The sequence below is a fragment of the Pseudopodoces humilis genome, chromosome 2 (genome assembly GCF_049639895.1).
Source record: "Pseudopodoces humilis isolate 2021_Gansu_Grassland_sample_001 chromosome 2, ASM4963989v1, whole genome shotgun sequence".
In the NCBI taxonomy this organism is placed as follows: Eukaryota; Metazoa; Chordata; class Aves; order Passeriformes; family Paridae; genus Pseudopodoces; species Pseudopodoces humilis.
The window spans coordinates 109762160-109789015 of NC_142201.1; the positions used below are offsets into that span (position 1 = coordinate 109762160).

Below are 26856 nucleotides of genomic sequence, written 5' to 3' on the forward strand. Positions count from 1 at the left end.
ACCCCCAGCACTCTGCTAATGAGTAGCAACCTAAATAATTCAGATTTTTGACTGGGAAGATGGTCATGACGAGGCTCATCCTAAGCCACATAAAGAATGGGCTGTCAAGACATCTATTAGTAGTTTGCTGTGGTAATATCTGAGGAAGTGTGAGACACCAAGTGAGGCGAATAGGGAAAAATTTTGTTTAAAAATAAGTGGAAACTGAACACCATCTTTTTAACTATAATCCCTGGGGAGATAGAGGGACAAAGTAGTCAAAAGTACTAAAAAGAATGCAAGAAAAAAGCCAACCCACTACTTTTTTTTGTTTGTTTTGAACAAAACAGATGTATCTCCCTTGCAATAAGACCTTGTGAGAAGGGATAAGACATCATACATTCTTGACTTTACCAAGGTTTGTGGAGTAGGCTCCCAAGGTATTCTTGGGCAAACTAAGGAAACAAGCCAAATGCAAACCTGGATAAACAGCACAAAATTAGCAGATAAGCTAAGTGCACAGATTTATTGTTAACAGCTGATAGCCAAAAGCAGTTCCTTCTTTCCTTCTCCACACCCTAGTACACTTACATCTCCTTTCCAAATCCCCTAAACACAAGCCAGGTACCAGGTGGCCAAGTCACACTGCAGCCTTCCCTTGGTGGCACAACTCGCTTGCCTCCTCTCCTTCTTCCACCTACCACTTTCCATGAAACCTGTAGGAGTTTAATATCCTGGGAGCATCTGCTTCTCTGTCAAACAGTCAGAAACCGGCACATGAGTTAAAGCTTTATTGAGACAGGGCTAAGGCAGACGGCAGGATCTTCCACAAACTGCTGCAGAAAGCTGTTCAACACCCCCATGGAAATGGGGCTTCATTCAGAGAGGAGAAGTCAACAGCCTGAACATGAAGTGGAGACACAACTTGCCAGACAGCAAATCTGCAGGAGAGGAGGCCGATGATCACGAGCCAAGCACAAACAGTGGCGCGCAGTCACACGCAAAGAGAACATCAAACATCCCACTGGGATGTGTAAACGGCACATAACCCACAAGGCAGGGGGGAAACCTCTGCAGAGAGCCCCACGTGCAGCTCTGAGCACTCACGCTGTGGGAGAGGCAGCTGGGGTCAGGACAGCAAAGGGAAAAGCTGCACCGGGTCCAGAAAACATCCTGCAGGGAAAGACTGAGCAAGCTGGAACCAGCCAGCACAGACAGAGGTGGCTGAACAGGGAAACAGGAGCAGTAATCCTCAGATGTGTGCAAAAACTGCATTTTCAAGGGACTGTAGCACCTGCCAGTTCTTCAGGATAAAGCCAGGCAGCTTTCCTAATTGCAAAGAAAGTGAAAGAACAGATCATCTAGACAGGCTGTGGTGTCTCCAAATCTCTCTGTGGTCACAGGAAGCAGGTTTGTAAGTCTCTGCTGTGGTTTCTATAAAGCTACTTTGGTCTGAGGACAGTGCTTAGAGTGTTGCTCTGATACCTGACCTTCCAAATCCCTGGGACCACATCCCATTTTGCACAATTAGGGGTGGAATATCCCTTGGCTTATCAGGACTGGATAGAAATCTCCTTTCTTCCACGCATCATCCAGACACTCTTCAGGTAGCAGAGCTCCTCAGCCTTGAAAAGGTGAGCCCAAGCTGGACTCCAGAGTATAGAGGATCTGCCCCACAAGCACAGACATGGCTTTTTTATTACATGGGACAACCTGGATGTGTCTTTAACCAGGTCTCAGCTTCCTGACCCACAGACAGCACAGGTACCAGAGGCTGGATGCTGTCTTCTCCTACAGCAGAAGCAAAGAAAGGAGCTGGGAACTTTGTACCCTGATCTCCAAGATGGTTTGGTGTCCACATCTTCCTTGTGGGCTCCAAGACTCCCTGCAAATCCTTTACTGGGTCAACAGGATTTGGTTTTTTGTGGATGGCTATGGTACCTCAGCTCTGGACTTTCTTCAGGCCCAGCCAGCCTTGCTCAGTCCTCATGCTCCTGTGACAGGTTTTGTGATGAAGACCCATTTCATTTTGGAGATGATGCTCTTGGAGCACAGGCACTCTCTGAACCTGAAAACAGCAGTGTCCAAGAGTTTCCTGAGCAAACAGTGGGCAAAGGCAAGTGTGATGACTTAAATGGGATATTCCACTTCCAGTTCTACCACTGGTTTTTAGACTGGATACCACATAGATTTTATCAAGACACCCAAATTTAGTAGAAATGTGGTGCTTTTGTGTCAGAATGCAGAAATAACTGTTTTTTCCCTTATTCCTGCAGGGGAATAAAACCACTTCCATCCACAGTGGGAGATGCATACTGCAGGGACCTCAAATGCACCACAACAAACAGAGTAGGAAATGGGTGAGTATCTAACCTAAAGGACAGAAACACTTGTTAGGAAAACCCTGTTTGCTTAGTAATTCCAAAGCTGCTTCATTCCATCAAAAGCAAACACACAATCTCAAGGATTTATTGCAAGAGCTACTACAAACCCATAAAAAGCCCCTCTGCAAGTGCTCAGTCCTCCTCAGCTGTCCAGCTCTGCTCCTCCAAGTTACATCTGCCTCTACAGACCAGCTAAGTTTTCTTGACCTCTTCTTTCCCTTCCAGTTCCATCATCCATCCTGTGATGTTGCCCTTCTTGTTTTTCCTGAATTTGCAGTACCAGCAGAAGACAGCAAGGGCCAGGAAAAGGATCAGAACCAATGGTAAGTATAAGATGAAGTTCAGCAGTGGTGGGGATGAGCAGATCCTAGACAAAACAGTTGACTCTGAAGGAAAAAAAAATAAAAAGTCAGGCCCAAGCTAGTTTGAGTTTCTCTCTCCTACTGTTTGTCTAAGTTCTATTTTCTTAAAGCTTTAACCTGAGTCTTCAACAGCTAATAATTTTGAAGAATTCATACAGGCTAACTGAGGAGAAGAGGGAGAGAAACCAGGCAATTTGCCTCTATTTCTTGTCTGGGGAGGTCAGATAAGGCCCTGATTTGTTCATCTGAAACATACCAACAGAAAGCACCCAGTTCTTCTGCTAACCCGCTCCAGACTGGGCTCAGTAAGGGAAAGCAACACACCCTGCCTGACACCAGTGACAGTGGGATGAGGTACAAGTCTGTCAGAGGCTGCACCACTGAGCAAGATGGGATAAGAGGAAAGCAAAGGGAACCAGATCAAGAGGTCCCTGTCCCCACCCAGACACCTGCCCCTCCTTGTTACTGCTGATCTGCTATTGTATTTCATCCCCAAAGCAGCCATGAGCACCATCCTCATCCCTGGCAGCTCCTGCAGAGCAGCTCCCCAGCTGAGGTGCAGGCTGCTGGGTACTTGAAAGATATCTGCATCACTGGAGGAACAGACATGAACACACATGGCCATCCCTCAAAAAAAAAAAAAAAAAAATTAAAAGGAGAGGGATAAAGAAAAACCACCCCCCTAATCTTTTGCCTTTTGTGAAAACCATGAAAACTGCTTGGCAAAAACACTTATTTAAAAACTGGAGGAGGATTTACTAGCAGTTACTGAGCAATTTTAGCAATGGTTACTCCACCAGTAAAGGGTAACAAGAGATAGAGGGAGATGATGAAGGAGAAGTCTTGAGTGCTGGAGAGAGCTATGATGGAAAACAGCAGCAGCACAACAGCAGGGGGGATGAAGTGCCCTCTCTGTGCAGCTAAATCCAGATTAGCTCTGCTGTAGGTGAAAAGTCATGGGAGCAGGCTCCGTGCCTGGCTGTGGGAGGCACAGGGGAGGGCTCTGCAGGGTCACCCTTTCCATGCTGGCCAGTGCTAGGAAGTCCTGCAGAAGCCATAACTCGTGTAGGCACCCAGGCTGGCTTCAGGCATGGCAGCTCCAGGGCTGAAGGTGGGTACAAGTACAAGATCCTCTCAGCTGGGTGCATCGTGATTGATTTCACAGTTTATACTTTTTCCTCCACATGGGTCATCTGAGCCTCCTATTTTCCCAAAGCAGCAACAACTCCTGTGTATTACCTTCCTAAAAACACCACATGCACCTGACTGAAACCTTTGCTTTTATTTACTTAAACTTGTGCATGCAGAATCCAGTCCTACCTTTGCAGCCAACATGCACCCCCACTCACCCCAAAGGGAACAAGAGGCTGGTTTTAGAGACCTCAGTCTAGACAGACTTGCCAGAGAGGTCACCCCAAGAATTTTCCCCCCAAAACATTTTGGTTCTGGCCCCAGCATGGCTATGGGGGGATGAGCCATGCAGGGCGATCAGCCCCTGGCACCCAGCAGCGTTACCTGGCGGGATGGTGGCGAGCTGGGTGTACCCAGAGCGTGCCAAGGCTCGCAGAGCCCAGTCCTTCCCCTTGCTCTGCTGCTGCCATTCCTGCAGCTGGCAGTAATAGGCCCCAGCATCTCCCCTCTCCACGCTGAGCAGCGTCAGGCTGAAGTCGCCAGCGGAGGGGCGGCGGAGGTACAGCCGCCCTGCCAGGCGCTCCTGCGGGTACTCCATGGTGCCATCGTGGTGCAGGGTCAGCAGGCAGCTGTCACGGCCACTGCTCCCCACCTGGAACCAGGTGGCTGAGAGGTGTGTGCCGGGCAGGAGGGCACCCTGCAGCCGGCAGGGCAGCGTCACCTCCTCGCCCTCCCTCGCGGAGATGCTGCTGTTGGTTCTCTCCATCTGCAGCTCGCGCTCTGGGGGAGAGTGCAAGCAGAAAGAGATGTTGTGGTGTTGTACTGTTGTAAAAACCACTTCTGCCTGCACCCACAAGCTGATAGGAACCTTCTGGAGCAAAGGGTGAGGGATTGGAATGGCCTCTTGCAGGAGCCTCTGCTGGACAGACACAGGCCCCTTGCTCCTGTCCATTCTCCCTGGGGAGTCATGTCCCCACCTTCCCCATCATCTCTGTCCCCCATGCAATAATACTTCCTACCCCCTCAAAATAAGTGATAAAGGCATTCTTTGGACCAACAGCTATTTAGGAAGCTGGAATTCTCTGATCCACTTTATTTAGAGTTGGGGTGAGGCTGAGGGAGGGAAGAACTGAGCCAGGGAGACCCACCATGCACCCCAGAGGTGCAGTGATTAAGGTGAGAGCAGCTGAACTTCCAGTCTTGTTTCTTAGCAGCAACGTGCTGCAGGGTAAGGAAAACCAAGCGTTTTCCTTCAGGGTGCTCAGGAGCATCAGGTAAGGGCTGCTTCTCTATTCAACAGCATTGTACAACCACCCAAGTGCACCAGGTGTTGCAGGGAAAAGAAAAAGGTCACAATTCACTTTGTTATGAAGCATTTGACTACATCTGCCAGTAGCAAAGATAGCAGCTCAGTTGGTTTGGGAGGATATGGTAAATCTTCCTAATTCCCTATTTCCCTTTGAGAGGCACTGACAGCTCCTGTATCCCTAAGCCTCAGATCCAGCACAGGAGCTGCTGCTTCTTCTAAGCCCTGCCAGTTTAGGAGAGGCCTGACAGGGGTCTGTCATGAGTTGATCCAACCTTCTTCAGCAGCACCTGTACAAGGGACAACACCTGCTCACCTGGGAGTCTGAACCTCAGCGTGGTCCTTCCCGATGCTCCCTCTCCGAGCTTGTACCAGCGATCCACCAGCCAGAGCCACTCCTCTACCACACAGTAGTACCTGCCCTGGTCCCCGAGGTTTGCAGACAGAATCTGCAGCTGGAATGTGTTGCTGGACACCCTCTGGCTTAGGAACCGGGACTTTTGTGCAGGAGAGCTGAATTCAGACCCGTATTCCAGTATGCTGCTGTAGCTGGCCCTGATGATTTGCAGGGGCGTCGCATCTGCCAGAGGAGGCAGGAGGTACCAGGTAACAGCAAACTGCGAATTTTTCGGGGCAAACACAACCCTGCACTCAATGGCTGCGTTACCACTGGCAATTTCCACAGAGCTGTCTTGCGTAGCAACCTGAAGCTTGCTTTCTGAAATGGAGAAAGAAAACCATCATGCCAGCACAGGGATACTGACAAGGAGAGGAATAAAGCTGTCCTGAGAGAAACACACTGAAAGAGGAGTAAGGAAGAGGGTGCACAGAGGACAAAGACACATTAGGGGATGCTGGAGCAGAGGGTGAAGGAAGGAGGGGAAGAGCAAATCCACACACCCTTGTTCAAACAATAGCAGGGAACCACAGCTGGGTGTTACCAGGAGTTAGGAAGTGTTAGGAAGGAGAGTAGCAGAGGAGGTGCCTTGGAAGCCACGGAGCAGGAATGGGGGATGGAGGCAGCCATTGTGTTGGAGCTTGGAGGGAGAGCCTCTGTCTGAAGCAAACATGTCTGTCTACCACTGCTTCCATCAGCAGGCTCACACGTACGTGACAAAACCAGCCCACGCCTTTGGAGACTGTGAACAAGTGTCTTTTATCACTGAGAGACTACAGAGCCCCTGTGGGTCTCACTAACAGTTGCCATCTCAGATGTTCGCTGTGGTTATTAATCCAAAACCACAGCACAGAGTCCTGCACACCCTCTGAGGTCACACCCAGTCATTGTTCAGTGCTGTGCAGTTGAGGAGAGCAGAGGGAAGGTGCTGCCTCAGCAGCAGGCACTGCTGATCCTGATGTGTCTGTGCTGCTCCTGCTTTGAGGAAACCTCCTCCCACAGTGCATCACCTGTTGCTGGAACCTCTCCTCCAGCAGTGAGAAAGCTGCAAATCCATATCTGTAAAGGTCCTCCAACCACCTGCATTTCCCCTCCACCCTCCCCTCCATGCTGAGACTCCACCTCTGTCAGATGGAGTCAGCAGTCAGGGGAAGGAATATACACAGGGATCCACCCTTGGGTAGGGAGAAAATACTCAGCAGGAGACACCATCAGGGTTTTAGGGGGCCATAGGCTGAGTTTCCATTCTTAGAACTTTCCTTGCACACGAGCTGAGCAACAGGACACCCTCTGCCACAGAGGCTGGGGACAACTGAGCTCCCTTAAGGCTCAGGCCCTGGGTGCTGATTTGGGGGCAGGCAGCAGAGGACAGACTGAGATGGTCCCTCAGAATGACTCAGACCCCTGCCCTTGGCCACAGGCTCAGCAGGGCACTCTCCTTCACAGTCCTCTCCCAAGGGATGTGATGGCAGCAGGTTGTGGAGAGGGCTTTGGGACAGGAGGGGGCTGCAGCTTCTCCCACAGGAGCTGAGGGGAAAGAGAGATGCTGCAGGAGAAAGCTTGCACATTTCCTCTTCCTTCAAGCATTTCTTCTCCAAACTCAAGCAATCCATTTCAAAGGCCTTCACTGCCTATCTTGAGACTGGTCAAAGCAAAATATCCTGATATGTCTTTACATCTCTGTAGAGCCTCTGCCTCTTTGTGAAATCTGCCAACAAAACCTCCCTGCTTATTCTTTTCTCTTTGAAACCCATTACTCTTCCTTCTCTCTGCAGACAAACGCATTTTCACCCGAAGGTTGCCGGTTTCCTCCACAGAGGCACTTGCACGAGTCCCAGTATCTGCTTACTGCCTCACTTTAGTGGTGAGGATTTCCACAGCAGCACTTACCAGGATGTCTGGGAGGTGGATGCTCCCAAGGGATCACAGTGCTGTCCTGCATTTCACAGTGTGCATTTACTGCTCTGAAGAAACAGTTATGAGCAAAAAGGAGAAGAGAGGGGACAGTAGTCACCCGAATTAGGGCACTGTGCAAATTCATCAGATCCACCATGAAATTTACACGGACTTGAGCATACCTGGCAGCTAGATGCAAGTTGATATCTTAAACGTCAGTACTTAAAAGCATACCCATCCCAGAGCTGGCTCTGTGGGAGCACAAACCTTCAGAGGGAGGACTCAAAAGCCATCTGGAGATGGTTCTGGGCAGCCTGCTCTAGGTGGCCCTGCTTGCACAGGGAGGTGGACCAGGTGACCTCCAGAGGTCCCTGCCAATCTCCACCATCCTGTGTTTCTGTGACAGGTGAAGTGATCACACTGGAAAAAATAAGATACTTAATTCTTAATTCATCTGCTCGGTACCAAGGATCCCACTCAGACAGTCAGTGAATTGCCAGGGGACAAGGGTGCAGGTAGGCTTGTGCTTGTGCGTGGCCTAGCCTGACACCTTTGGGGACAGAAAATGTTCCAGAGAAGGAAAAGCTATTAGAGCTCAGAGAGGAGGTACAGGAACCACTGCCTTGAGTGCTTGATTTTGATGAGAATTGTTACACTCTCGGAGATCACCTCAAGAGGAAGCAGAACACTTGCTGCAAAGCCCCTTTGTTTTAGCTCCTCTCTATACTGCTAAAGATCAATTACCAAAAGGGCAGAGCAGCTGCCTGCCTCTTCCTTTCTCACATAAAGCTATGGTGCTGTTTTCCCTTTCATTTTCAATTTAATTAACCGAGCTGAGCATCTCACCACCCGTTTCCCTGTGAACCTTGCCTGCTGATGCTTGGTTTTCCACCTGGCCCAGGAGCAGTGGAGCAGGCAGAAGGGCACAGCCCATGTGGGCTGCTGGCCTGAGGGACACAAGGTGAAAAAGCCCCTGCAGCTCACCCCAGAGTGGGGGAAGCAGCTACACTGAGAGGCTCAAGGAGCACTAATAATGAAATCCCACGTAAGATATTGGAAAGGGAAAAGATCTCTCCTCCTTCCCTGCATGTTAAAATCTTTCATGGATGCCCCTCCTATCTGAAGATGGCCCACAGACCACAGCAACATGTAAACTCCTAAAGAACTGACTGACATCAAAGAGTAAACAAAGTGCTGGAGCAAAAAGTCAAGAACTCCAGTATCTCTGCAGGCTCCAGCTATAAGGTTTTATAAGAGGAGAAGCAGGCTGGTGATTTTCATGATTTGCAGCTTCATTTTCTGCAGCTTCGCCCCAACCCCATTGCTGCCCGAGCCAGCTTCCTCCCCAGACTTCCCTACCCTCCCAAATATCCTTCACTGGCTCCTGGTGCCTTTCCAAGGGAGGTGTCACTAGAGCCAGCAGGGACCTCCCACTGTGCATCACCCTCTCCCAGTTCCACTCTTTACAGTACCACAGTCTCCAGCAACAGCAGCACATTTGGAGCCAAATGTTGTATTCTCACGCTGCTACCATCTCCTCTGTGTGGATGCTCTGCCATTAGGCCTGCTCATCTTAATGCCATTTACACTAGAGATGTGTGCCCAAAGGTGCTGATTGTTGTCACCTCAGTACCACCCTGCCCCAGCTGGTGGTAGCTCCAGTGTTCAACAGAGCATCCCAGCAGTCAGCTCCAAAGGGGTGAGGAATGAATAACAGCGGAACAGGAGAGAGCAACAGAGAAAAGAGCCCAGACAGGGAAGAAAATGTATTCGTTTATGCCACAGCAAATCCATCAGTTAAAAAACATGAAAAATGCATAATTTCAGTTCACTGGGTTGTGGATTCTGAAAATCGGAGGATTTTAGAGGAAGGAGCACTTAATGCATGAAAAAAAAAAAAAAAAAAAAGAGCAAGAACTCTCCTCTGCTGGCAGAACAGACACAAGGGCAAAAAACCTAAACCAGCCCATATTCTCAGGCCTGCCTCCAGAGGCTCTGGCCAGGACAAACCCCGCAGCTCCTGCAGCAGCCCCAGCTGTGAGCAGGGCACGCTGACACCGTGGTGCTGCCAGGGACGGCAGGGAGCAGGCGCATGGCAGGGTGGTGGGGTCTGCTTGCAGCATCTCTTCCATAAGAGGACCAGGCTCCCAGCGGGATGCTGGCAGGAGGGATGGCAGCACAGACCCTGCTTGCAGGCGTGGCCATAAAAGGGAACCCTGGGCAGGGCCCCAGCCGTGCTGGGGATGAGATACCTCCCCACCGAGTCCCTGGCACCCTGAGGCTCAGTGCTGGCTCCCAGCCCGGCACAGAGGCCTGGTGCTTTCTCTGCATACCTTGAATATTCTGGTCAGGGAACACAGACATATCCCAGCATCAGCTTCAGGGGCTGGTCTGTCTCCACTGCCTCCCAGAAACCCACACCATGGGGTTTACCTCACACCCCAAACATTCAGCTGGGCTTCCTGGGGGGCACTGCTTCTTTCCAGAAACCAGGCTTAAAATCCTAGTGGCAAGGCTGGTCCCTGTGTGGCTGGTGTAATCTGCAAACAAATAGATACTGCTGCTCACCAACACCAAATTTGTCCCCAAGGTTTTGTCAGGAGCTGAGGAAGCACCAGAACAGGCAGCACCATCTCCTGCAGCCCTGGGAGGTGACCCTGCTGGGGACACCCCAGACATCAGTGGCCCTGGTTACGTTTGATGGATTTAAAGTTGCAGGAGAGACCTCTGCTGAAGGCTCTGCTTACCTGGCAGCACCACTTTTATTCCCACGGCATTGGAGCTGGTGCTGGCTGCTGGCTGCCCCAGGGGCAGGATGTTCCTCCTCCAGACCTCCACCTCACACTGGTACGTCCCCTCGTTGGCAGGCAAGGCGCTGTGGATGCGCAGCCTGAAGGAGGTGTCAGCCTTCACCAGCTGGGCTTTCCCCTGGAGGTGTGGCTGTGCTGTCCCCCAGACCACAGTGCCACTGGGAAAGGCCCTGACCAGCTCCTGAAAGGGACCCGTGCGCAGGCTGGGCAGGAAAAGCCACCTCACAGACGCTGGCACCTCCTCCAGGGTGTAGCTGGCGTTCACTTGGCAGAAGAGCTCAAAACTCTGCCCGTAACTGACGGTGGCAATTCGGCTGCTCAGCGTGGCGTGCAGACCCAGACCTGCTCGGGAGGAGACAGCCCTTGGCATGGGGACAGAAGTTCTGCCTTGTGCCACCCCACCCACGCAGCCCTGGGCACCACAGGGCCATGGCACCAGCACTGCTGCTGCTCCTCTGCCAGTGCTGCTCTCCACTGTGCTCTGCCAACCCCATGCAGCCCTTGGCCCTCTCCTACCTCCCACTTTCCAACCCCCCAATTTCCCAGAAAACTCTGTGTATCCTCTTTTCCAGGGTCCCCAATCCTACACCAGAAGAGCCAGGGATCCTCTGCTGATGTTGCTCTCCTGTTTGCTGCTTCCTTCCACTAAAACTTAACAATTCCTGTGGTCTGACTGGTGCTCTCAGGCACCCAGCCCAGCAACAAGAAAGGAGAACCATGCTAAATCACAGCCAAAAAAAGCTGCCTCTCCATAAAGGCACCCCAGAAGGAAGGACATGGTCACTTGCACACTGTAGAGCTTAGGGGCTCTGCACTCAGAGAAAAGGGCAGGGGAAGCAATCAGCACCAGGGGTGTATCTGATCAATACCACCAGAAAACTCAGCAAGTAGCTTTGTTGATCTTGATTACTGCAAGTAATTATGCTGCTAGAACAGATATTTTGTATTTCAGCTTAAGGACAAAGGCCTGCTGAGCAAGATGCTGCCCTTCAGGTCTCCCAGCATTTCAGCTGTTGTCCCAAAGCACACCATGGAGGACTCTAGCATCCTGATAGAAATGGGGAAACTGAAGCACTGCAGGGGCGAGTGAAAGACTAGATAAATTCTTGATGCTGGAAAAGGAAAGGAGTTGGGGAAATGCCTGAAATTTTCAACCAGCCTTTCCCTGTAGATTTGGAGAAGGCTTTGCGGTTGTGGTTTTTCTGTTTTGTTTTGTTGGGTTTTTTTCTGTTTAATGTCTTTCTTTGGGATATGGATACATAAAGAATTAGTTAAGAAACAAAGTCCCAGCAGGCAGCTCCTGCTACATCAGAATAACCATTATCTAGTCATGACAAGGAAACCAAGAGCCTCCTACACACTTTTCTTAGAGTGGTTTGTCACAAATCATCATCTAAAACAGGGAGAGTTCATCATTTCCCTGATGGAAATGGCAATGATCCCCCTCCCCATACATACCTGTTCTGCTGGGTTTTCCTGTGATTTTCAGGAGTAGCAGCAGATGTTGCTCACAGTTTTCAGTACCAAAGATACAGGATGACACAGACTCCTCAGAATTCTACCTATTTTCCCCAAAATTTACTGCAGAGACTAGACTAAAGGTTTACACTTTCTTGACAACTACTGTGTCTGTCATGCTAATATTTGCTAAAGCAAATGCTTTTCCCGTTATCTATCAAAAACCATATGGCACATTTGCACTCTTGCTGCCCCTGTCAAAATGAGGCCAGACCCAAAGCATTCTCCAGCCAAGGATCCTGCAGGCTTTACCCAGAAGAGCAGCTGTTAGGATTTACTAACCTACTGGCTTCACATTGACTTGTATGCCTGATGACACATTGGTCTGGATGCTGTGCAAGTCTCCAGGAGTCTTCATTTCCGACACAGAGCACTGGTACGTGCCCTTGTCCTCCAGCCCCACCTCAGAGATGCTGAGCACATAAACTGCGTTGCTTGGCTTGAATGCTCGGAGCTGCCCCAGCTTGGCTCTTTCCTGGTATCCTTCCTCCCAAATCAATACCCCATGGGGGTCAACCTTGGCCACTTCCATCTCATTGAGGAGCCAAATCACTTTAAAGTGCCTGCTGCTGTTCTTTGGGGCTCCTACCACACAAGTGAGCTGCAGGGTGTCCCCTTCAGAAAGGGAGCGCTCAGCAGCGGCGATGTCCACGGAGAGGTCTCTGCCTGTGGGCAATCAAAAACAAGGAGGGTGGTGGGTGGCCCTGCCCGTGCTTCCCTCCTGGCCTTGCAGAGGGCAACGGGAGGGAATTCTCTGTTTAAATGTTTTCTTTCAGAAGAAAAGGGATCAGGACGGAAAACTTTGACCCTGGGGGGAGCAGTTGCAGGTGAAGGAAGTGCCAGAGCCCTGGGGTGCTGAGTTCCCCTGACAAGAGCAGATAAACCAAACAGAGCAGAGCATCCACTGGGACAGCCTTTGGCCACAGCCAGCCCCTGCTCAGCTCAGGCATCCGAAATGAGGGCTGCCCTAACTCAGAGGCATCAGCTTTTGCAGGTGCTGCTCTGTCTCACCCTCCTGGAGCTGTTTTACCTCATGGAACACCCATCCTGTAAGCTAAAAAGGGGCACAAAGGGGTTTCATCACAGTGGTGGTTTGAACTCTGCTGCTTGTGGCAGAAAAAAGTGCATGAAGGGCTGGCATTCAAGCGGCTTGTCTGAATCTACTGTGGCTGTTCCCACATGCTGAAGCCACCAGTGGCTACTGTGGGTTGTAGGCAGGAGATGCTCTCCAAGCTGGAGAGGATTTGGGTTAAGTTCCTACAGAAAGCAGAAATGTCAAGACTTTCCACAAGATGGGGAGGCAGGAAGGAAGCAAGAGGAGGTAGACCCCCCCATAAAAATTAGCAGTAGGTGCTGAGCAAAGAAGGCAGTGACAGGGGGAACCTAAAGTCTTCTTTCCCTTGGCAGACCCTCTTGGGCAGTCAGCTGTGTCTGAGATAAGGACCTCATCTCTGGGTCCTATGATACCATTCACCTTCCTCACTGGGCATTCAACCCCCCGGTTCCTGGCATCAGCCTGGCTGGACAGTGACTGCAAGCAGGAGACCCACTGGGTACCCCAAAACCCTGTGCCATGACCCCACAGAGCACTGGCATGGCCAAAAGCTGGAGGAAGGACTGAGCCCAGATTCCCTGGCTCACCCCACTCTGTCTCCCTGGGTCACTGTGGTGCCCCCTGAGACTCGAAACAAGGGAAAGGTTACATGCTGTGGTTTGGAAAGTAAAACAGAGCAGCTCCCAGACCACAACTGGAAGGGCTCAAATACTTTATTGGAAATGAGTACCCTGTGAATTTAAACACTGGTTCATAAACAGTTTGTGAACAGGAATCCCAGCTGCTGCAGATATGTTTGGCATTCCTAAATATTTGCAGCAGAGTTTATAGAAACCGATGGAGCAGTTAGCCACGGTCAGAGTGGTCGATGGCTCTGGGAGCGATGGGGTGCTCAGCCCTGCGGCCTGGGCTCCCCCACTGGATGCTGGAGGAAGAAACCAGCCCTGCATCCTTGATGGAGGGCTTGCACAGCCACTGCTGTCCCACCATGGCAGTACCAGGAGCACCAATACTGCCACCATCACCTCCCTCCTACCTCTAACACTTACCACGGGACAAATACCAAACCCTGACAAGTCTTCTCTATTTCTAAATGATCCCATGGCACTGAGACCTGAATCCAAACACTACCAAGCCCTCTTCAACAAGAGGATGCATGGAAGTGCATTGACTGCCATTGCTCCCCAAGCAGCAGCAGGCCTGGAAAGCCCTTGCTGCACACAGTGCACAATGAGGGGAAGGAATAAAGCTTTGCCAGTCAGACAGGTTTCAGGAAGCAGACTGACAAGAGACCACACTTCCCGCCCCTTCCTGCTGATACCTTGCTCCCCTGAGCCACATACGAGCGCTGTTTCTTTGGTTTCCTGCTCTGACTCACCACCCTGCCATGAGACATCAGTTCCCCTCACTGCCCCAGCTCTGCTCTGTGGCCTCCTTCACCCACCCTGAGGTGTGGGGACAGCGTACACCACCTCCACAGGCAGGCTCTCAGCGGGACACTTGCTCCAATTTCACTGCACTCTATGTTAAAGGACACCAACTATCCACAAACCTTGTCTTGGCTGCTTTGAGCTAAAGCTTACTGGTGAGAGAGAGAGATTCTCCCTTCCCCTGGGCACTCCCACACACCTGGGGGAAGAGCAGGGCGAGGGACCGCAGCCAGCAAAGGCTTGTGGCAGGAGGGATGGCAGGCAGGGTGCTCAGAGGAATGGCCTAATGAACGGCAGCACCAGCTGCTCTGGAAACCAGCGGGCCGGTGGCAGCAGGGACAGACAAGCCAGCTCCAACAAGAGGCCTGCAGCACACACAGGCCATCCCCGTGTCCCTCCGTGCCTGTGGCTGCAGCACAGTGACGGGCAGCTGACTGAGGAGCACTTTTTTAAGGCCACAAGAGCCTCGAGGCAGTGAAACAGCCCTGGATTTCCCCACACTGGGGGATTTAGGGTTGCCAAGGATGATCCAGGCCGCTGTGGGCACGCGCTACGCCCTCTGCCAGCGCCTCACACAGGTCTGTGAGGCTGTGGGCTTGCTGCTGGTGTTGGAGACTGGGCTGCATGAGCAGCCAAAGCACCAAGAGCTCCTGGACCAGGGGCTGCCATGGCCCTGAGCCCAGCCCACCCCCTCGGTGTCCAGCCAGACCCACCAGTGTGGCCCTGGGCTGCAGCAGAGGCAGTGAAATCTGCTGTAGAGCCTTGAATGCACAGGGGAGTCTGAAAACCCGAGAGTTTGCAAAAGCCTTACCCTGGCTCACAACTGCCAGCGAAGTCCTCTCTGTTTGCTTGCAGGAGATGTCCTTCCACGTCTCATCAGGATCCTCAATCCACTCGGCTGCCTCACAGTACAGCTGTCCCTGGTCAGATGGCTTCACCCTCCTGATGACAAGCTTGTAGGTGCTGTTCCCAACCTTGTTCAGCTGCACATCCCCCTCCAGAAACCTCTGCTCATAGGAGGGCCCTGGCTTCAGGATGAAGTCCTTGGAGAGGGTGAGGATCTCCTTGGCACGGTGCTCTCCTGCTGCTCCCTGAAGAAGGTGCCAGCCAACTGAGAGATGTGTGTGCTGGGCTGTGGACTTGGACACCTCACAGGTAAGCTCCACCGCATCCCCTTCCATGAGAGTGAGGGCCTGGGGGGCCATGGAAGCCGAGAGTGTGTCTGGAATCACTGAGCATGGGGGAGAAACACAGAATCACAGAATATCCTGAGATGAAAGGGACCCACAAGAATTGCTGAGTCCAGCTCCTGTCCCAGGACAACTCCCAAGAAACTGCAACCACGGCCTAAGGGACATGACAGTACTGGAGAAAAATCTTCTGTAGCTGACTGACAAGGCTTCCATCAGCTTATGTTGAGGTGTGAAGTGACTGAAACCTCAGCAAACAAGAAAAACAGTGAATCTCTTTGCAGTGCCCTCTTCAGTCAAACTACAATCAGTATCAATTAGGCAGCCCCAAGGAGATTAGAATCCATTCCCTCACTATTCCAAATGTAGACTGGTGCAACACCAAGATAAAGGAGAAAACAGGGCTGAACACCGAGTGGAAGTACCAACCACCACGTAGACTTGGTGTGCTCACAGTAGGGCCTTTCCCTCTGTTTCTCCACCCCATTGCCTTCCTCCCCAGTTGTCTGCAAGAACTGCTACCTCCCTCCATCTGTGGGTATCCCACTTGGGTCAATTCCCACACCCCAGCCTGGGAAGACAACAGCAGTTAATGCACAGAGCCTGGAAATTCCTGCCTTCCTAAGTGCCCAGCTGCGACATGCTGTGTCTGTGTCAGGAGCTGAAGTCATGGGGGAGAAGAGGCTTCCTTTCCCTCCCCTTGCTCTGGCTGGGAGGCAATAACCAGGGGATGTGTGGACAAACCTACCTCAGCCCCACTAACCACCCCTTCCCCCAGCTGTCCCTCTGACAGACGAGCACTTCTCCCCAGTGCAAAGGTGGGGACAGTAGAGACCTGCCCCACAGGGCTCTCACTCAGGAGATTGATCCCACACCTGAGAGGTTGGTCTTGGCGCTGTAGCTGCCGAAGTACCTCTCGTCGGTGTTGGGCGTGTGGCACTCGTACTGGCCGGCGTCGCGGTCCTGCAGCTCGGTGATGTGCAGCAGGACGGCGTCCCCCTGCAGCCGCTCCACGAAGATGCCCCGGCTGCGCACACGCTGGGTGTAGATGGCGTAGGGGAAGGAGGGGTCCACGGTGCTGACGATCTGCACCTCCCGCTCGGGGGCCGAGGGCAGGTAGATGGACCACTGGAAGTTCTGCTCCGCCGGGCCCTGGTAGCCGCTCACCTTGCACCACAGGGTGACGTGGGACCCCTCCGTGCGGTAGAGGGGTCCCTCCTGCACAGTCACCACCCGCTGGCCAGTGCTCACACCTGTCAGCACACACGGTGTTTGCAGGGGTACAGTAACAAGAACAAGTCCTGTCACTACAGAGCCCTGAACTTTCTTGTCTCCTGCCACACCGGGGGTCGCACGACAGAGACCAGAGCTGCATGGCCAGAGGGCTGCTGAGTCCATTTGTGCATGAAGAGCCTTTCACAGGCAGGAGAGGAAGCAGCAACCAGGCTGAGATCAAGGAGGAAGCTTGTGGTGTGTTCAAATTAAGTGGGCCAAGATCTCAGGTCCTGCAGAAAGTGTGGGGGACAGGGAGGAGGGGGGAGACCTGATCACTGCCAGAGAAGGAGATGCAGAGATGGCTGCTGCAGAGATGCTCCACAGACAGAAACAGAGGAGAGCACAGGAGAGGGAGTCAGCAAGAGCTCCTCTGGAGGCAGGGGACACCAGAAAGCATCAAGAGCTCCCTCCATTTCTGCTTGCAGAGGGTCTGGGGATTGCCACCCACAGACCCTGCCCTTCCATATAGCTCCCAGCAGTGACATTCACTCTGCATGTTCAGCATGCACACCAAGCGGAATGCCCACAGGACATGGGCCAAAAAACAGCCATGATGGCCAGGGAAGAGAGGTGGTGACAACACTGCCTAGGAAACCTTCAGAAATTTCCCCCCCCCAGTGGAAGAGGGAGCAAGGTAACACCCTCCACACTGCAATCAGCCACTCAACAGGGATGTGGCTGTCCCCACACCAAAACCCTCTTAAAGTTTGGGCTCTCATTTTGGAGTGAAAACACAGTGCAAAAGGAGCAGATGCTGATGCACCTCTTCCTATGGCAACTGAGCCTCAGCAGTGCTGGCTGAACCCCCCATGCCCTGCTTTCCCCACAACACTTCCAAGAAAGCTCCGGCCACTGGGCAGGGTACTCACCCAGGAGAAGGAGGAGGAGGAAGAGGAAGAGGAAGGCAGCTGCCAGGCACTGTGGCAGCCCCATGGGAATCCACTCTGCTTGGATCCTCTCCCAGAGGGGCGGTGGTGGGTTCTCATGGGCAATAGCAACAGCCGCTCCGCTAAATAGAAGGTGGCTGGGAGGAAACTGTCTGTCAGTGGTGGTTTCCTCTGCTTAGAATGGCAGGGAGAAGTCACGGAGCAGAGTGCATCAGCAAAGTAACACCCTCTGGGAGGTGACAGCCAGTGCCCTGTCCCCAGGCCACCTGGGCAAGCGTGACAATGCCCAAAGCCCCTTCTGTCACTGTTCCCATGCCAGATGCCCACCTGCTGGCACCTGCTTGCTGTGGCTTTGGTGTAGAGTAGCTTCTGCCTGCTAACAGCGAGGAGGGGACAAGGGGCTGGATTCCAGGAAGGGATGGAAGAGGATTTCTAGGGTTGAAGGTTCCTCCAGCTATTTATTTCCCATGGCTGCAGACAGCAGTGTGATGCCTTAGGTACAGGCTAGGGTGGCACAGAGTTCCTTAAGGATGGCTGATCAAGCTCTGCCTCACGGTGCATGGGGTGTCTCTCCCACACTACCCCCTCCACTGTGTGGTCAGGAGAATCCTAACAGGCAGTCCAGCTGGCTTGTTGGTTCTTGAAGGATCACCACCAGGAATTGCCCAGGGACTCTGTCCTGTATGCACATCCCATGGGCAGGCTGTGGGATGTGGGAGATCCTGACCCAGCACTTCTCGCAGGAGCAATGAGACCACAGGGAGCTGCACTGCAGGGATGAGGTCAGGGAGGCTCTGGCACATTCCCAGAGATAAGTGCTGTGGCTGCATTGCCTGCGATATGCCTCTGCTCCTGCTGGCAGATGCCAGGGGTGTCCTGGGACATCCCGGGCAGGGAAAACCCAGTCTCTGAGGCATGTAGCCAAAACACTAGAGACAGGCTCAGAGCCACTGCTGAAATTATTTGTTTGGGTTTTTTGGTTTAGTGGGGTTTAGTGGTTTGGTTGATTTTTTTTTGTGTTTTTTTTTTTGTTTGGGGGATTTTTGGGGTGCGGTTTTCTTTGTTGTGGGGTTGTTGATTTTTTTTCCCCAGGTGGCACAAAGCATTTCTCCCTGAGCCATGCTGCTCCTGCTGCAAGAGGGATTGACTGAATGACTTAATTAGCTCAGGGATTCACAAGCAAAAACCAACCATAAAACAGCTCCTCTTGCTTGATCCCAGGGGACATCCAGAGGGAATGAGATTCATGTAAAGACCCAAAACAAACATAAGGTCCCTCCTTTCCCCATTTATAAAACCAACTCATATGACAGCCTGAGGGGCTGGGAGGTGCAGGCAGAGGCCCCTTGCAGCAAGGCTCGACCCCCCATCAGCTGGCTCCTCATCAGCTCCCCAGAAAGCCAAATCCAGAAGAGGGCATGGGCTGTGGCAGCAGGCAGAGGTGCCTGCAGGATTCCACATGTACCCCGAGGAGGCTCTGTGCCCTGTGGCAGCAGGGTACAGCCATGCACAGAGCCATAACTGTGTGGCAGGCTTACGTTCCCTGCTGCAGGATTAAACCTTCCCATTTCAGAAGGAAAATGGAAAAAAAGGAAAAAATGGAAAAGGATGGAGAGGTTTGCTTTCCAAGAGCAACCCACTGCCAGCAGTGCCCTGGGGGATCATCCCGTTGACAGCAAGCCAACCCACTTACCACTTTGGAGGAGGGAAAAGCATCAAAAGCATCTCTGCTACAGTGACAGAGTAAATGGAAAGGAAACTTGGAGTTCAAGCTCAGTGAGCTTCCGACAGTCAATGTGCAGATAAACACACACTCGGGGACAGTTTAACTCCAAGCTTGCAACTCTAATGATGCATGAGTCGCAGTTTACATTTGCAGTAGAGAAACTGGGGAGAATAGGATTGCCTGGCCCAGCCCTATCCCTGGCAATAATGATGCTCTGTGGACAAAATCAACAGCTCCCTCTTCCAGGGACTGCACAGTCTAAAACTCCCTCTCTTCCTCCCTGGGAAATCAGTGCAACCAGACATACAGCAGGGCAGAGTGAAGGAAGGGGATCAGACAATTCTTTACAAAGACAGAATTGCCATTAAAAGCCACATCAGAGAGTCCAAATCCATGGGGAGAAAGATTCCCTTGCCCTATTTTCCCAAGCATGACACCAGATAGGAAATAAAAGGGAAATATGCTTCTTGGATAGCACAGAGGGTCCCTTCCTGTACCTGCACAGAGCAGAGGACTTGCCTCTTCTGAGCCAGATGGTGCATGAGCCCAGGCACTCCACTTAGTGAACTGAAGGCTCGTAGGGATTGAACACTCTTGGCCTCTGGCTCCTGGAACAGCCTGGCTACTGCCAGCACCACAGCAGGGCCACCTGTCAGCACACCCCAGCAGGGTACAGGTATCTCCCACTCCAGAGCATAGCTGGAGATTGGGTTGCCCAGACCACTGGCTTTGCCTTTCATGCTCTGTAACTATTCTCCTTCCTCCTGCCTCTCCCTGGATCCCTTCAAAGGCGCCCTTTTTGGGCTCAGCCACTTTGGGTCAAAGCTTTCCAGAAAAATGCCACCAAAAATGCAGCATGGAAAGTTTTACCAAGCCCAGTGCAGCGAGGTGGAGGCTCTGCCTTAAAGAGCAGAACAGCCATCAGCAACATCCACAGTGACTGTGTGACCTCTTGGCTAGACACTCAACTTACACACTGCGGTGAGCCTGGGGAGAGATGGGAATCAGGCAGGACCAGCCCCACATCAGGATAGAAAGGCTGAGGAGGAAGCTGCTGAGGATGAAGGAGGTGACCCAGTAAACAGTGTTTATTTTTAGGGGGAGGAGTCTGTTGAGACCCAAATACTACGGCAAGCACAGGGGAAAGGCTGTAACCCAGATCCCAGTCTGGCTTTATGTCTCCCATGAGTTCCCTTCACCCCATGTGGGCGCCTGGGGTTAGGGAAGCTGTGGTTTCCTGTGCCTGCAGCCATCACATTCATTGCTGCCTTCCACTGAAAAGTCACAAGTGCCACCATCCAAAGGAGATCAGACCTCAAATAGTGTCACAGGCAAATCCAGCTTTGCACAGGAAGGGTTTTCAGCCACTGCCAAGGTTGATTGCTCAAGGTTGATTGATAGGAAATAAAACCTAGCTCATAAAAAGGAGAGTTTCCCCATGGGCTTTTGTCATTGTTATGCAATATCCCAGGTGAAAGCAAACTGCTCTGTGAGAGGCAGGAGTTCCAGGGCCTCTGCTCAGCCCCAAGGATCTGCCACCTCCTCGCCCCATCCCAGCCAGCCCTCAGCAGTGCCCTGCCCAGCACAGCTCTGCCAGCAGCCTGGGGCTCCCTAGGCACCAGAGCAGGTGGCAAGAGGAGCCAGAGACTAATCTCAGGCAGTGAGGTCCCAGCAGAGAGGCTGAAGGGGAAAAAGCCACCACAGGCCTCTCCTTCCAGCCCCCATGAGCTTGGTCATCCTGCCCTGAGGCAGCGTGGGTGGGAGCCCTGCTTCCGAAAGGAAGGGAAAGGCAGGGAAAGGCACCCCAGTGCCTGTGTAAACACCTCTGTGCCTTGCAAAGAGCAGCTGCAGACAGCTCCCCACATTTCAGCCTACTCTTGTGATCAAATGGGGAGGGGGAATGCAGCCCAGGGGTGCAGGCTATAGGCAAGCTCTCCTCAGCAGCTCTGTCTCCCACCCAGAAAATGCCTCTGAAATATGCCCACGGTGACTGGAGAGGCAGAAGGACAGGGAGGGATGGAAGCTGCAGCTTTGAAAGCAAGAGGCTGGTGCCAGGCAGGGTGGGGGGGACACGGGGAAGAGCACAGCATTAGCCGGGATAATCTGGCAGTCTTGGGGGACGCGCCAGAAGCCTACAGATAATCAGGGGAGCTGGCACACAGACTTTGAAGTCTGCCATCAGGTTTTCTCAGCCCGGCTCAGACATCAAAGGCAGCTGGTTACTGCCCCCAATTACAGAGAGAGCCGGCCTGCTGCCTTGCCTTCCCCAAGGCCGGCGGCTCAGCCGCGCTCCCCCGGGCACACTCTCACGGCCAGAAACCTCCTGACGAAGCATAAATGCCCAAATCCCTCCAGCTCCTGCTGAGCCAGGCTCGCTTTGCCGGGAGCTTGCCTCGCTGCCACGTGGCTTTCACCTTGGGCTGTGGGAGCCAAGTGAGATCTCGGTGGATACACATCTCCCCACTGATGTGGAGCCTGTCAGTCCCAGGAAAACCAGACAGCCACAAAAAATAAAAGGGGAAGATGAGCAAAAGTGAAGAAAATAACAGCCTTTCCTCATGGTGGTGGGAAAGTTTGCTGCCTTTAGTCAAATCTTGCGTGGCCCTCATGGGACATGTATCAATGCAGGGCAAGGTCAGGATCTTCATGAGCAAAACCCCACGGCAGCACAGAAAGGTTGTTTGGGTCGGTTTGCACTGATAAAAAAAACCACAATACAGTACAGCAACTGAAAACAAATTATTAAAACCACAAACAAAACAACAGAAATTGAAATCTAAGAGCAGAACTGGCTGAGAAGCAGGGAAACAGCTGTCTCCTACAGCTGCAGCTTCTAAGGACTCTGGCCATGCTGAGCAGCAAACAGCCGAGGACACGCACATCTCTTTTTCAATGAACCGGAGTTCGCTCTTATTTGCACCATCATTTCATTTTCAAAGAAAGTCAAAGAAGAGTGCAGCCTCCATAAATCCTGGTGATCCCCCTCACGCAGGGCCTGATCACGTCACCTGTGAAGTCTCCAAGTGCAGCCCCCCTGCCCAGCCCGGCAGCACCAGGAGCTGCTCCACGCCGCCCCCGGACCGCTCTGTGCTGGCATTTGAAGCAGCATCAGCATCTTTTACGCAAGCAGCATCATGAAAGGCTCTTTGAAGCAGAGCAGCAGAGGGATGCGCCTGGTTGTTTCAGCTCCCGATGGACAGGGAGCCAGGGCAGAGGCTGGGGAAGAGAGGAGGGAGGTTAACAGAGGGATAGGAGAGCAGTCACAGTGGGCTGGTGTTCGGGAGGAATTTCAGTAGGGGAACACAGGACGGTGTTACGTGTTGGGAGAAAAACTAGGTTTTCATTTTAAGCTGCTTATTTAGGTCTCTAAGTTATGGAGATTCCACACTTCAAAACTAATTAGATTGACAGAGCTTGGATTCGATTACAGGATTTCCAGAAGCAAGAGGGTTTGAAAAAAATAAAATTAAATAGCTGGCCTGGAAATGCTAGCAAGAGAATTAAACACCCGTTGCTGCAACCAATTGTTAAATACATCTAGGCTGGGAAAATGACGACTCCAGTTCCCAAAACCCACTGCACCACTGGCTGCAGCAGGGAGGTGCTCTCCTAACAAACCCAAGTGGAATATGCACAAAAGCATGTTTCCCAGTCCTAGAGGCAGGCACCCTAGAGGGTTCCAAGGCACTTCAGGAAGCACGTGCCTCTCCAGAGGCAGTGTGTGAATCTGGAAATGCAGGGATGGTTCCCTGACCTAGGCTACTGCAGTGAGCAGAGAATTCAGGAGCTGTAGGCAGGCAACTGCAGGGCTGGGGCTGAAGAGGGAGGAGATGGAGGTCCCATGGAGCGGCACTTGGGCTGACAGGGGAAACCTTACCACATAAAACCCCACCACCTACACAGACAAAGTCCCATCCTTACCAGCCAGGACACTGAAGTGTTTTCTGCACCAGAGGAATGGGGCCAGCCCAGCACTGCCCAAAACATGGGACCATTACACAGCTGTGCTCCTGAAATGACAAAGCAAGGGAGCAATGGCAGAACTACTCTTACAGCTCGCCTTCCATCAAAGCCTTTGCTCCTCTTCCTGAAAAAACTCCCTCTTTCCCACTCTGAGATCACAGGAATAGCAGTGGCTTTGCAAGGCTCAACAGCAGAGCCAGAGTGGCCCTTTTTAAAATCCCAGAACTGCCAGCTTCAGTTCCTCTTAAAACTCCTAGAGCTTCTATCCTCTCTCCTCTATATGCAGGTGTCCAGAGAAACTCAGCTTGGGGCCTGAGGGGTTGCCAGGGGAACCTTGCCTCCCAATGTAGCATCAACATGATGGGCTGGGTTTGTTTAGCTACTGGGGAGCTGTACCTGGCCATGCTCTGGTTCCTGTATGTCACCTTTTCACCCTCCTCAGGTTTGGGAAGAGCACTCTGGACAGCAGCACCCCACACAAGCACCACAGGAGCAGAGCACACTGTAGGCAATACTGAGGCTGTTATCCTCCATTTAGACTACAGAACGATGTCTTGGCTATCGTCACAGAAAGGCTAAGTTATATTTACTCTGAGCCAAACAAATTCCCTTCAAACAAAAGGCAGGAGCTGCAGTGAACTCCAGGGAAAGCCTGCAGGGTACACTGCTTTGATTAAACAGAGATGGCAGGAAGAGTTGCAAATGTACACAGTACATCTCACTTGTTTGTGCTCAGATTGTCAGTCTCAGTGTGAAAGCAGCTCCCCCTTCAATGTTGCCACTGAAGGGCTTGATAAAGGATGTGCTCAGTACTGTAACACAGAAGCAGCAGCTATCTTCCTTTTGCCTGACACCTTCCACACAAGAGAGCCTGCAGAACTCCCCTGCTACTCCCAGGGACTTGGAGAACAGTTCTCACCACTGAAATGTGGGTTTCAGTCGAGCTGGGAAGAGGTGACACTCTGGCAACATGCTGCTGCCACCACTGACACGAGGTAAAGGAGGGTTTAAAGACAGCAGTGCCATGCCCAAGGGTCCTGAGAGCTGCCTTGTTAACATTGTACACAGTCGGGTCGAGGAAAGGGAATTTAATGAATAGCAACTTACAAAAGACCTTTATAGACCTTTTCTGAAAAGACCTTTTCTGCATTCATCCACGCAGGGAACTGTAGGAGACAGAAAGAAGAGAGGAAAAAAAAAAGATAATGGCACAAGGCAAAGACATCTCAGCACGGACCTGAAAGGCTACAGGAAAAGCCATCAACTTCAAAAGAACCTTAACATCTTATTTCTAATGAAATGTATAATTCTACCAGTCTGAGTGCTCTGAGCTGAAGGGGCTCTCCCTGAAAAACCTGAGATGGACATTTCTGAGCTAGAGGAAGAGACCATACTTGTCAGCCTGCAGTGATGGGGGCAGGGGAGAGAGTGGGCAGTGACACAAACCAGCTAGTAAGGTCTGTCCCTGCAAAAGAAAGGCAAAACCACAATAAAGTAGAAAGACACATTATCCTTTTTTTTTTTCTTTCTTCACTGTAAGACTCACCTTATGGCAAGGTTTTTGCTCTAAATACTCCAAGAAGCTTGGTCACTCACTGTTGGTACAGCTACTAGGAAAGACACCTTCAGAGGAACTGGACACTGGGATAACACACCAGGGATCTCAGTATGAGGCACGGTTGACTCCAGCAGCCACACAATTGACTCCAGTAGCCACACGGTTAACTCCAGTAGCCACACGGCAGAAAAGCTACCTGGCTGAAGTCTAGGAGCCTGCAAAAGGATAGAAAAACACAGAGTAGACTGGATTCATCCTGATAACCATCACCCAAGGACTCTTATACACATGCAGAGGTGTTATACAATAACAAAATCGAGATCAGAATCCATCCTGGAGGTGTTTTCACAGAAACGTAAGCTATGTTTGGAGAGAACTTGAGGACCCATCGCCTGTCTGATGGTTGAATAATGACCACAGCTCCCTGCTGGGTCTGCTTCCCTCCTCCCCAGCCCATCACTAGAGGGAGCTGCTATTACCTCATTTCTCTCAGCCCCCACCTGTCTGCTCAATACTTTTATACAAGTATCGTGCCAAATTCTCAAGTCTTAGGTGAGCTGTGCTTTCCTCTACAGCAATAGTGAGAAACAACTCAGGTTCTTATTCTGAGATGCCTATCTCGAGTAGCTCAGATAAATTACATTCTTTAATTACCTGTTTCTCAAGTCGAGGGTAGCTATCCTGAGTGTTAACAATGAATCATGTCGTTGTTATCCTGAAAAATGAAAATGTTCAGCACAGTGGTCGCTTCTCTGGAGCTCCTACACACTGAGCAGAATTTGTGTTATGACAGCAAGCAGATGGAGAAAGAAGGCTAAACCATCTTTCTTAAAAAGAAAAACTGTTCCTTCTGCTTTGGCAAAGGGAACATAAATGTCTCTTTGGAGTCACTTCCTCATCAGAAATGCTTACTTTCCTTGCGTATTGCCTGGAGTTCTCATGAGGAATGTGGCTAAAAACCATTTGTGTGTATGTGCACAGGGTGCCAGCCTTGCAGGTGATTCTGCAGTGGGCATTGGGCTGGAGTTCTGCAGCCTGAGGTCTCAGCAGATGATTCAAGAGCACACTATAACAATGTACCCCTGCTCTCCTCCAGAGAGAGGAGCACAAAAGACCATCGTCCTTTAGATGCAGAGAGACAAAGGCCAGAAAAGGCTCCTGAAGGGAAGCACAAAAAACAGAAGAGGTAAGGCAGAGGGAAGAAAACACAGATTAAATCAGCAAACAAGTTTCAGGACAGCAAAAGGATGTACCTGAACACCCAAAGGGAGGTTACAACTACTGCACTTGCATTCAGAACCTGCATTTGGCTGTAACCACACACAGCTTTCATACATCCAGCAGACGCTAAGCAGCATGGATATTGTCCCTGTTAACCACAGTCCTAGCATCACAGCCACTGCACATTATGCCAGGGCCTTTGTGGAGCTGAAGTCAGCATGGAGGCAGCAAGAGCTACAAAGGCAACACCAGTCCCATCCTGTCAGACATCTCTGGCTTCTCAGATGCCCAGTAACCAGCATGCTCATATAGCCAGCTCTGCTGCAGGAGCTCTGGAAGCGCATCCTTCCTTCTCTCTAGCTCCACCCTTAAGGAAACTTTTAGGAACTTGGTGTCTTTGGCACTCCTTACCTTCCATTAAGTATGTCAAACCATTGCCAGGATCATACAAGCAAGGGACTGGAGGGCATAAGCCAGGTTAAGTTGCCAAGAAGAAACAGAACTTTGTGTCCATTTGTCTGCAGCTTCATCGCTCACCTCTGACAACAGAGGTGTGCTCAGGCTAAGTCTGTGGTCTGCTGCAAGGCCCAGCACATGCTGCAGGTTACAAAATCCCAGATGAACAAAGTATAATATATTGCTTCCTTGCTTTCACAAAGCCTGTATTGCCTGCCTCTCTACCCCCTTGGCAGAGGTGGAAGCAGTCATGCTCTTACGCTTCTGGCACTTCATGGAATGCAGCTCTGCTGCCAGGGAGAGGAGAACAGCT

General features: G+C 51.6%; 1 protein-coding gene across 2 annotated transcripts; it reads right to left on the bottom strand.

Moving 5' to 3' along the window:
- Nucleotides 1-2274: 2274 nt before the first annotated feature.
- On the bottom strand, nucleotides 2275-17761 carry LOC102099693 (immunoglobulin superfamily member 2). Of its 2 annotated transcripts, XM_005524191.3 has the most exons (8): nucleotides 17602-17761; nucleotides 16333-16710; nucleotides 15079-15498; nucleotides 12066-12449; nucleotides 10203-10607; nucleotides 5479-5880; nucleotides 4241-4636; nucleotides 2275-2749 (listed from the first exon to the last, which is right to left on the bottom strand). In XM_005524191.3, the coding sequence occupies exons 1-8, from the start codon at nucleotides 17663-17665 to the stop codon at nucleotides 2556-2558; spliced, it is 2643 nt and encodes an 880-aa protein (XP_005524248.3). In that variant the 5' UTR covers nucleotides 17666-17761; the 3' UTR covers nucleotides 2275-2555. The 2 variants fall into 2 exon arrangements, with proteins under 2 accessions (XP_005524248.3, XP_014109003.2); XM_014253528.2 differs by lacking the exon at nucleotides 12066-12449.
- Between the last annotated feature and the right edge of the window lie 9095 nt (nucleotides 17762-26856).

Excerpts from the sequence above, each read along its gene's own strand:
- LOC102099693 (XM_005524191.3), bottom strand. The coding sequence starts at position 17,665 with ATGGGGCTGCCACAGTGCCTGGCAGCTGCCTTCCTCTTCCTCTTCCTC. Across the intron at positions 16,711-17,601 it reads CCTCCTCCTCCTTCTCCTGG|GTGTGAGCACTGGCCAGCGG; the intron begins GTGAGTACCCTG and ends GTGTGCTGACAG. Across the intron at positions 5,881-10,202 it reads AATAAAAGTGGTGCTGCCAG|AAAGCAAGCTTCAGGTTGCT; the intron begins GTAAGCAGAGCC and ends TCTCCATTTCAG.